This window comes from Dipodomys ordii, unplaced genomic scaffold, assembly GCF_000151885.1.
Source record: "Dipodomys ordii isolate 6190 unplaced genomic scaffold, Dord_2.0 Scaffold3, whole genome shotgun sequence".
NCBI classification, from domain to species: domain Eukaryota; kingdom Metazoa; phylum Chordata; class Mammalia; order Rodentia; family Heteromyidae; genus Dipodomys; species Dipodomys ordii.
The window spans coordinates 32,344,007-32,356,026 of NW_012267219.1; the positions used below are offsets into that span (position 1 = coordinate 32,344,007).

The 12,020-nt window shown below is 36.7% G+C and overlaps 1 protein-coding gene across 1 annotated transcript in view; it reads right to left on the minus strand.

The window, feature by feature from the left end:
• Anks1b (ankyrin repeat and sterile alpha motif domain containing 1B) overlaps positions 1 to 12,020 on the minus strand; it is a 973,033-nt gene that overhangs the window by 851,420 nt on the left and 109,593 nt on the right. The window contains exon 4 of the mRNA XM_013019014.1: positions 6,560 to 6,856. Within this exon, the coding sequence (XP_012874468.1) occupies positions 6,560 to 6,856 (297 nt within the window). The remainder of the gene's footprint in view (positions 1 to 6,559; positions 6,857 to 12,020) is intronic.

Consider the following 12,020-nt stretch of genomic DNA (forward strand, 5'->3'; position numbering starts at 1 on the left):
GGACAGGGTGCTAGGCGTATGCACTGCACTTGGGGAAGACCTCCATCTCCTCAAGAAGAGCAAGTCTGTTTGCATGTGGGTTGATGCCGTGCTTTCCCCACCCCTGGAAAAAAGGCATCGGACTGGCGGGCCATCCTCTGGGGAGAGGTAACCTGGAACGAAGGCTTTGCATTGTCCTCTTCTATTCAGGAAACAGACCTCTACTCTTACCTGTTGCCAAAAACAAAAAGGGGGGAACTGCGGGGAGCCGGGGCGAACGCCATTACAAGATGGCGCCCACTTCCTTGCAGCTTTGAGGTAAACAACTCCATATTAGGCAGTGCTTGGCGGAACTGTGGGTCCCAGGCTTTGCGCATGCGCGAGCCACGTAGAGTCCCCAGCCAATCCCGTGGCACCTGGTGACGGTGAAAGGCAGACGACCAATGATAGAACGACCCGTGTTCCTATTCCATATATAAGCGGCCACGTTCCTGTACACGGGGTCTCTCGCTCAAGCTCTCCTATCAACTCAAAAGCTCTCCAATAAAGTGTGATCTGAGAAGACTCCTGGAGTGGTGGTCGTTCTTCCTCGCTGGCCGAGAAGGCGTTCGCCACACATTCCCACCAGCAATGCAATAGGGTTCCTCTTGCTCCACATCCCCTACAGCATTTGTCGTTGGCTGACTTTAGGATGTAGGCCATTCTGACTGGGGTAAGATGGTATCTCAGTGTTGTTTTAACTTGCATTTCCTTTACAGCCAGGGATGATGAACATTTCCTCATGTGTTTCGTTTCCATTTTTATCTCTTCTTTTGAGAAGTCTCTCTTTAGTTCCCTTGCCCATTTCATGACTGGTTTGTTAGATTTGTGAGGAGTTAGTTTCTTGAGTTCCCTGTATATAATGGATATTAGAGCCTTGTCTAATATTTTGCTGGAAAATATTTTTCCCAATTAGTTGGCTGTCTTTTTGGTTGTGATTTATTTGTCTGTGCAGAAACTTTTTAAGTTAGTCCCATTTGTCCAGTCTCTCTCCAATTTGTTATGACCCTGGAACTCTGTTCAGGAAGCTTCTGCCTGTGCTTATAAGTTCAAGTGTCTCTCCTACTCTGTCCTACAGTAGTTTCAGAGTATCAAGTTTGATGTTAAGGTCTTTAATCCATTTTGCGTTGATGTTAATACATGGTGATAGACTAGGGTCCACTTTCATTTTTCTGCATGTGGCCACCCAGTTTTCCCAGTAGCAATAGTTGAAGAGGTTATGATTCTTCCACTGTATGTCTTTGGCTCCTTTGTCAAATATCAACAGACTGTACATATGCAGCTTTATTTCTGGGTCCTCTAGTCTGTTCCATTGGTTTTCAGGTCTCTTTTTGTACCAGTACCAAGCCGTCTTTGTTATTATGGCTCTATAGTAGAGCTTGAAATTCGGTATCATGATTCCTCCTGCATTGTTTCTTTTGCCTAGAATTGCTTCAGTTATTCTAGGTCTTTTGTTGTTCTATATGAACTTTTGGACTGTTTTCTCTATTTCCGTAAAGTACATCATTGGGATTTTAATGAGAATTGCATTGAATGCATATATCAATTTTGGCAGTATAGCCATTTTCACTATGTTAATTCTGCCTATCCAGGAACATGAGAGATCTTTCCATTTCCTGGTATCCTCTGATTCCTTTTTTTAGGCTTTTATAATTTTCATGAAATAGATCCTTTACATCTTTGGCAAGGTTACTTTCTAGACTGATTTTTGTGGGTTAATTTTGTATCCTGCTACTTTGCCAAAGTGGTTTAAAAGCTCTAAGAGTTTGGGGATGGAGCCTTTGGGATCCCTAAGGTATAAAATCATGTCATCTGCAAAAAGAGATAGTTTAACTTCTTCCTCCCCTATGCAGATCCCCTTAATGTTTTTTTCCTGCCTTATTGCTCTGGCTAAGGATTCCAGAACTACATTGAATAGGAGTGGGAAGAGTGGGCATCCTTGCCTTGTTCCTGTTTTTAGGGGAATTGGTTGTAGTTTTTCCCCATTAAGTATGATGTTGGCTGTTGGTCTGTCATATAAGGATTTTATTGTCTTAAGGAATGTTCCTTCTATTCCAATTTTTTCCAGAACTTTTAACATGAATGAATGTTGTATTTTATCAAAAGCCTTTTCTGCATCAATGGAGATAATCATGTGGTTCTTGATCCTGTGATAGATTACATTTATTGACTTACATATGTTAAACCATCCCTGCATCTCTGGGATGAAGCCTACTTGGTCATAATGTATGATTTTTTTTTGTTTCTAGATTCTGTTGGCTAGAATTTTATTGAAGAGCTTTGCATCTGTGTTCATCAAAGAGATTGGTCTGTAGTTCTCTTTTTTTGTTGGGTCTTTGCCTGGTTTGGGGATGAGTGTGATATTGGCTTCATAGAATGAGTTTGGGATTACTCCCTCAGCTTCTATTTTTATGAAGAGCTTGAGAAGTAAGGCTATTAGTTTCCTCTTTAAAGGTCTTATAGAATTCCATAGTGAATCCATCTGGTCCTGGGCTTTTCCTTGTTGGAAGGTTTCTGATTGCTTCCTCTATCTCGTTGTAGGTTATTGGCGTATTTAATTGATTTATTTCTTCTTGGTTCAGTTTGGGCAATTTGTATTTCTCTAGGAATTCATCCATTTCTGCTAGGTTCTCCTTCCTTTGTGAGTATAGAGTCTGGAAATATTTCTTTATAATTGTTTGGATATCTTGGATGTTTGTTGCAATTTTTCCTGTGACATCTTTGATCTTATTGATTTGGGTCTCCTCTCTTCTTTTTTTAGTTAATCTTGCCAGTTGTTCATCAATTTTATTGATTTTTTTCAAAAAAAACAGCTTTTTATTTTATTAATTTTATTTATAGTTTTCTTAGTCTCTATTTTGTTAATTTCAGCTCTTATTTTGGTTATCTCACTCTGTCTAGTGACTTTAGGTTCAACATTTCTTGTGTCTCTAGCAGTTTTAGTTGCAGTTGCATCATGAGATTGTTTATTAGGTCTGTCTCTGTTTTCTTGATATGCACACTGAGAGCAATAAACTTGCCCCTCAGGAATGCTTTCACTGTGTCCCATAGGTTTCCTTGTGATGTGTCTTCATTTTCATTGAATTGTAGGAACTTTTTAATTTCTTCTTTAATTTCTTCTATGGCCCATGTGTTGCTCAGCAGTGTGCTGTTTAATTTCCATGTGTTTGAGTTTTTTCTACTGTATGCCTTGTTATTGAGAACTAGTTTGATTCCACTATGGTCAGATAAAATACAGGGGATTATGTCAATCTTCTTGTATTTGCTTAAATTCTTTGCATGAACTAAGATATGATCTATTTTAGAAAAATTTTCCTGGGCTGCTGAGAAGAATGTGTACTGGGTTGTTGTTGGGTGGAAAATGATATGTCAGTTAAGTCTGTTTAAGATACGATATTATTTAATTCAGAGACTTATTTGCCAATTCTTTAGCTGGTGGACCTGTCCTTTGGTGAGAGTGGAGTATTAAAGTCTCCTAGTATTATTGTATTTGGATCCATCATTTCCTGTAAAGCTGAGAGTATTTGCTTAATGGGTGCACTGATGTTTGGAGTGTATAGATTGACAATGGTGATGTCCTCTTCTTGGATTGTTCCCTGTATTATTATATAGTAACCTTCTTTGTCTTTTCGTAGTGATTTTAGTGTAAAGTTTATTTTATCAGATATCATAATGGCAACTCCTGGCTTCTTGCTCGGAGCATTTGTATGATAGATCTTTCTCCATCCCTTCACTCGGTATTCACTTTTATCTTTGGTTGTGAGGTGGGTCTCATGAAGACAGCAAATTGATGGATCTTGTTTTCTGATCCAGTCTGCAGTTCTTTTTCTTTTGATTGGTGAATTGAGTTCATTAATATTTATGGTTATTATAGAGATAAAACAGTCTTTAGGTTGGTGGGAATGCAAACTTGTCAACGCTCTGGAAAGCAGTATGGAGGTTCCTCAAAAGATTAAACACAGAGCTGCCTATGACCCAGCAATCCCATTTCTGGGCATTTACCCAAATGACCACAAACAGGCCACACTAAAGCTACCAGCACAACAACCTTTATCACAGCATTATTTATCATAGCGAAGATATGGAACCAATCCAGATGCCCCTCAGTAGATGAATGGATCAAGAAAATGTCTCTCTCTCTCTCTCTCTCTCTCTCACACACACACACACACACACACACACAGTGGAATTTTATGCTTCAATCAGAAAGAATGATGACACACCCCATTCATAAGGAAATGGAAGGACTTGGAAAAACTGTTATTATGTGAACTAAGCCAGACCCAAAGAAACATAGGTCCCATGGCCTGCCTTATTTGTAATTAGTATACATCTAGGATAATGTTAGAAGATGAACAAAATAGCCCAATAGCTATGTACATATGACCATATAAGATGATGCTAAGTGAAATGAACTCCAAGACATGAACACAAGAGGTTTTTCTTTGTTGTTGTTGTTCTAATGTACTATGTGATTTCTTTTTTCTTTTGTGTTTTTTCCCTCTATGGTTTATCCCCTGTTGTCACTGTATTCAGTTTTGGTACACTGGGTATTGTGTATATGTTTATCTGAATTAAGGAAGGGAAGGGGAACAAGAAAATGGTGAGACAAAGAACAAAAAGGGAACCTATGCAACAGTGATACTCACAAGACAATATGTTGGAAATGATCTGTACAACTTGCAGGAGAGAGGATTAGGGGAAGGGGAAGAAAGAGGGAGAAAAATGAGGAAAGCGGTACCAAGTTAGACAAGAAATGTAATCACTACCTTATGTAACTGTAACCTCTCTGTGCATCACCTTGACAATAAAATTAAAAAATAAATAAATGAAACATTCTTTAGCCAAATAATGCATGTATACAAGTTAAATTATACCTAATATCGAGAACCCTATTGGACTGCAAGGTTCTTTTCAAATATCACTTCCACCAATGTCTTCCCATACTATCCATCTATAGATAGGTGAGGACCTACTCCTCCACAGGTTTCTGTTTTAGCATTTCTTAGATATCATGTATTTATTCTTATAAACTTGTGTCTCCTCTGTTTAATCTGGCATGCAGAGATTTTTATTTTTAATTTTATTTTTAATTTTATTTTTAATTTTATAATGTTTTATACAAAAAGATGAACCATATCATATCACATACATTTATAAAACTGAATCTAAACTCTCTGGTCATGTCATCTAGTTTAAAAAAATGTGAAGATGTAGATCAGTAATGGTATACTGGTCTCAGTTATTGTGGTTGTAATACTGTCTGTGGCTGGGCAGGTGGTGCATACCTGTAATTCCAGTACTCAGGAGACAAGATTCAACCTCTGAACAATTTTTAGGAAAAGGAATCCCACAGAGGAAGACTACACCTTGAGCACATATGGAGTGTTTACAAAACTGGCCATCCTTATTTCCTTTCAGTATTCACACTGCATCCTTGTTCTAGCATAGAGTATATTTTCACACTTCTAAGACTCTCTTGTGACTTCTTAGGCCAATCAAACATGGTATAAGTATTGATATGCTACTTTAAGCCTAAACTTGAAGAAGCCTTGTATAATAGTATAATCTCTCACTCTCACTCTTGTACTTACTCTCTTTTCTCTCAACCATTGTGATGGCATGTTAATAAACTCAGGCTGATCCATAGTAATCTTGTCTATCACCACAGACGATATCCACCTAACCTCTGAAATAGAGATGTTTATCCAACTCTTTACATGTGAAAGAACCCAGGCAAAATGAGAACTACTCAGCTAAGCTTAGACTAAATTGTGAAATCCAGAACTGTGAGTTGGATGGTTATTATTAAGTTATAACATTAGAAGTAGTCCATCATGCAGCAATAGTTTACTACAAACATAGGAAAAACAATTACAATCTGACAGAAACCAAAATTTTCCATTGGAAGGTTTCTTTGCAAGTCAAGAAGCCACCCTTTAAAAAAAAAAGCCACCCTTGAAAGTACAAAATGCTCTAAAAAATAAAAATACAAAGACCAGCTTTGAAGTGGAGGCTATTTTTTAAATGAATAATAAAAGTAGGCTTCCCTTTCCTTGTGGAAACTCAAAACCTACCCAAATGCTAACCTTCCTTCGAATCTCCCTTAAGCACCATGATTGTTCATTAGTTATACATAGATGGGAAATTATATTAGAAAGAGGCCTGGCCTTTAACCTAAAGTATGTCTAAACCCACATTCTAGTTTTATCCATTGTGTCTCAGTTAAGTTTCTTAACTCTTTCGATCTGATTCCTAATCTCTTAACTGAAAATTAGTAGCTCTCAAGTTCTTGGCTAGCTGGGAAAACTAAATTCTACATGCTAAACATTACATATGTACTCAAAAATAAAGAAATTTTTGTTTTATTCATTCATAAAACTTTGACTGGATGCCTAAAGTATGCAAGGCTATATACACTAGATGCTGGGAGAAAGGAAACAATCACTAATGATACCACATATAACTGCCATCTACCAATAATTTTTCCTATGCATAGCTTTCCAATTAGCTAAAGCACAGTTTTAAAAAAAAGACTCACTTGACAGCTCACATCCATTCCTGCTTCCAATAGCACCTGTACAACTGCTTTATGACCATTACGGGCAGCAAGGTGGAGTGGTGTGTGCTTTCGGGTATTGCAGCTCATTAAGTTCGGATGTGCAGTGATGATCATTTTGACGACTCTCAGCCGTCCATAGAGTGCTGCCAGGTCCAATGGGGTCTCCAGCTTGCTGTTCCTAATTGTAGGGTCAGTGAGTTCTTCTAGAAGAACTGCAACTACTTCTGAATGTCCATATTGAGCAGCACAATGTAGGGCTGTTTCATTTTCATTGTTCTGTTTAAGGCAAAGACACATTTTCACAAATTCAGTTAGTTTTCAAAATTATAGTCATTTAAACCTTGATAACGTTTTGAAAACATAAACTTAAGATTTATGTGTTTTTGTAAATATGACTAATTCTATTTTGTATTTGATAAAATATTATCATTATATCAGAAATATCATCTTTTATTTTTGCCACTTTAATATGAAAAAGAAAACTTTTCTCTGCATCATATATTCCAACTTCATGCTAGGCCCAGATGGCCAGTGTTTTCCACACTGTGCATAATGTCTCCATGACATTTGTTAATGAGAGGGATTAATAACAATTATAACACTTTCAGTAGTGGTGTTTTGCAAAAGTCAATTGAGTTGATAACTTCTTTAAAATCAGAGGTTTGCAGAAAGTCTTCTCAAATTAAGTTTCATTTTATTTTCCATCGACATAAAGTATCACATTCTTTTGAAAAGAGAATCAATAAAAAAATCATTATTTTTCTTATTTGCAAAGAGAGAGGGCAATCTGACTGTAAGATATAAAAGTGCTTTTCTGAAACATAATTATAGATTAAGAGTCAGATTTAAGTCCCATGCAAGTTATCAGGATTATCATAGTACTACCTGTGTAGCTTATAAATGCTTTCGCTGAAAATCAATGAGATTTTCCTACAAATTCAGCAAGATTAATATAAAAAACCCAGTTCCAAGGCAGATCAAGTCTTCAGACCATTTAAGCTGACAGCATAGAAGATAAGGTCTTGATAATCAAGAAGAAGCAACCAGATGATCCTGACCATAAGTCATCAAAAAATATTAGCAAACAGTATTTTTATAATAAAAATATATATGGAAAAAAATGTCAACAAAAAACTTTAGCATAAATAGAACACTCCTAAGTGAATGTTCTGGGAAGAATGAGCACCTGCATTATCACAACCATCACTTTATATAACATTAGGAAACAGACAGGTTGCATTTCATACATGTTTACTTATGTAATCCTCAAAAGGAGATAGATACTATTATTTTAGTATTTTAGTATTTTAGATATGAAGAAACTAAGGCACTGAGTCATAGAATATGATTACACAGGTATTCATTCAGTCATGGTCCAAGATTTAAACCAATAGCCCAGACCCAAAGTAAAACAATTAATCAACATGCCACTTTCTAAAAAAACTGTTACTATTTCCATTGGCAGAAATTTTACATATATTATCTCACTGAATTCTTATAACAATCCTGCAAGACAAGTATTATCTCTATTTCATATATGATACAACTAAGATTCAAAAAGGTATAATACATGTTTAGCAGCAGTAGCATCCTTGACACCTATATTTGTCCAAATCTAAAAGTCATGCTCTTTGCACTATCTTACACTATGCTATTTTACACTATCTTACACATTGCCATGTTGCCAAAGAAGAACCAGTAGAAATTAGTGTTCTAAAAGGAAAATTTCTAGGGATCTTGCCCCATAACACTGAGGTGGTAGGAAATGGCTGCTTAGATAGCAATTCCCACCCAAAAAGGACAAGGCAAATTCAAACCAAAGTAAATTTTAATCTCTTTCTAGAAAGCATCTCAAGCTTACTCTGAATGATAAAAAGAATACAGACCAGTAAGAGTCTACAGGAAAGATTTAAAAATTTAAAAAGAATAACAAGGGGAGAGGGCGGGGGAGAGCACTAAGAAAGGCTTTTTGGTACTTTGTGTTTCTGCTAAGAATCGACAGAAGGCAGTGGGGAGTCAAATTCACAGGAAAAAAAAAAACTATTCATTAGACACAGTAATTAAAAAAAAAAAAAAAAGCTTAAGACCTGACAGACGGGAATCCAACTGAAGATGGTGTTTTTTCATCATTTGTAGGAAGAGATTCTTTTTTATTTTTATTTATTTATTTATTTTTTGGTGTCAGTAATGGGATTTGAAGTTTGGCTTGGGAACTGTCACTAAGCTTTTGTGCTAAGGCTAGCAATATACCACTTGAGCCACAGCTCCACATCTGGCTTTCTGGTGGTTAACTGGATATGAAAGTCACACACTTTCCTTCCCAACTGGCTTGAAACCTTAATCCTCAGATCTCAATCCTCCTAAATAGGAGGACAGGCAGGAGCACTGGTGTCTAGTAGGAGTAATTCTTTGGGGTTTTTGTTGTTGATGGTGGTGGTGGTGGTCATCGTGGGGCTTGAATTCTGGACCTGGGCTCTGTCCCTGAGTTCTTCAGCTTGAGTCTAGCACTCTACTACTTGAACCACAGCACCACTTCCCTGGCAGAAGCAATTCTTATATTTGGTTTGACTGTGTTACTATAATCCTCCTCATAAAAACTGACCACATATAAGTTTAGAAACTGTGATTTGGTATTGTTGTTGTTGCTGTTGTCATAATTGCTGTTTGTCCATTTGTTTGCTTGCTTGCTTGCAGTTCTGGGGGTTGAACCCAAGGTCTCCAGCAAGCGAGGTAAGTGCTTTATCACTTTATATGTCATATTATTTTATACACTATATCATTTTATAGCATAAAAATATGACATAGAATATATGTTCTGACCCACCTAATTTCATTTTGAATTGAATTTGATTGAATTTCATTTTTCTAACTACAGTACCTCCTGGGGAAAAAAAAGGGAAAAGCTAATTGTGAAGTAATAATTTCTCAAAGATCTGCTTTTCCATAGTCCTCAAACTATGACAATACAAGAGCAAAATATAAAGTTTTTCTAATATTATCAATTAGCATTGTTCAAATCTCAAGATAAATTATTTCAATATTTTAAACCTATTTTTATCCATGATCAACATATACTTGAACTGTCATACCAGTGGAGACCACTGTAGCTTCTTTACAAAGACATGATTGTATACATATGTCCACAGTCACTAGTCTAAATATAAAGCCATCTAATCTGAAATAGGCTGTGAAAGAGCACTGATTAATAATTGTTAATATGTATATACAAAAATTCTTAAGCTTTATAGTTTCTTTTTAAAAAAACTAATTTGATGTTCTCTGACAAATTAGGACACCTTTAGACAATGGGTGGCAGAACAAAAAAATGACTGATAAAAACCTATTTATCAAAAGATCTTACTTCAAAGTGAAACATTTAACACAATGTTCAGAAAATGACCAAAGGTAATGTATTTTTGAGATGTGCATCTTCTGATGTTTGCCACATGTTAAAATAGATTTTTAAAAATAGAGAAAAACAAAGTGAAAGTGACGGAAAAATGAATATATATACAACATATTTATCACCAGACAAAAGGAAATAAATCCATTGTAAAATATAGGAAGTATGTGACAATTACAAAAACCATAATCTGATGGGTACCAGTGGCTTACTACTGTAATCCTAGCTAGTCAGGAAGCTGAGATCTGAGGCTCACAGTTCAAAGCCAGTCCAAGCAGGAAAGTCCATGAGACTCTTATGTCCTATAAACTACCCAGAAAAAGCTAGAAGTGGAACTGTGGCTCAAGTGGTAGAGCGCTAGCGTTGAGCACAGAGAGGCTTGGGGACAGAATCCAAGCCCAGACTTCAAGCTGCAAAGCAGAAAAAAAAAGAAATTATAAAAACCATAATCTGGAAGGAGACATTGTTTTTCCAAAATTATCACTCTAACTACCAATTATAACAGAATAGAATGGTGTACAGGACTTAAGACTGAAATGTGCAACTTAACAATGTCAAGTGACTGATCTCTCCAAACCTCTTACCTGTGCTTGTAAGAATATTATCTTTTCTATAAACCTTACAGTGTGGTTTAGAAATCAAAAGACAATGTATAAAAATGCTTTGAAACCTTCAAACATTAAGATGTAAAATATCTTTATTTTTAAAGAAAGCTGTACATTGGTCTCCCCTTATCTATGGTTTCTCTATCTGCAGTTTCAATTACATGCAGTCAATCAAGTTGTTAATATATTAAATGGATATTAAATGGAAAATTCCCGAAAAAATGACTCAGAAGTTTTTATTTGTGCACTTGTTCTAAGCAGCATAATGAAATCTTACAGCATCCTGTCTATCATGCCCAGATAGTAAATCATCCTTTTGTCCAGTATGTCTATACTGTTATCTACAACTAGGGTTACATAGTGGACATCTCAGTTATCAAATCAGCTCTCATGGTATGCAGAGCTTAAAGCATAAGATCCCAAAGCATAAGAGCAATGATGAAAAGGAGAAACAGAGCACTTCTAGTAGAGCTATGTACTATGATACTATGTAGCTGCAGGACATATAGGAAAAACCATAGTATAAACAAGGTTTGCTATCACTGTCATTTCAGGCATCCACTAAGGGTAGTAGAATAGATCTCTCATGATTAAGGTAGCACTTAATGAGAAAACAAAGATAACTTTCAGAAATTAGAAAGAATCCTTGGATATGGTACATAATTTCAAAAGCATAGTATAATGTATTATTAAGAGATTGGGCCATGGATCAGAAAACCCTGTATTCAAATATGAACTGCATTTCTAAGTAGCTGTGTGTAATATCATGTGCAAGTCATTTCATATCTAAGGCTGAATTCTCATACATAGAGGAGGAGTGATCATTATTATCCACCTTTTGTGGCTATAATAGAGCTTACTGAGGCAATGTAAATGAAATGCTTTACACAATGCCTGGCACAAAGTAAACATTCTATAAGTGATAAGATTTAGGATGAAAATACTATATGCTACTGTGTAGCGCACAGAAGTCAAAGGTCCTTAATTCACATGTCTTTTTTTTGGTGGGGGGGGGGAGTCAAAGGTCCTTAATTCACATGCCTTTTTTGGGGGCGGGGGGAGTGTTGGTCATGGGGCTTGAATTCTGTCCCTCAGCTCTTCAGCTCAAGGCAAGCACTCTACCATTTGAGCCACAGTGCCACTTCCAGTTTTCTGGTGGTTAATTGGAGGTAAGAGTCTCACAGACTTCCCTGCCTGGACTGGCTTTGAACAGCTATCCTCGAATCTCAGCCTCCTAAGTAGTTGGATTACAGGTGTGAGCCACTGGTGCCTGGCTTCACATGTCATTTTTATTCACTCAATAACATGTGGCCTTAGAAAATTTAGCTTAAGCCAGGCGCTGGTGGCTCACACCTGTAATCCTAGCTACTCAGGAGGCTGAGATCTGAGGATCGCGGTTCAAAGCCAGCCCGGGCAGGAGAGACCGTGAGAC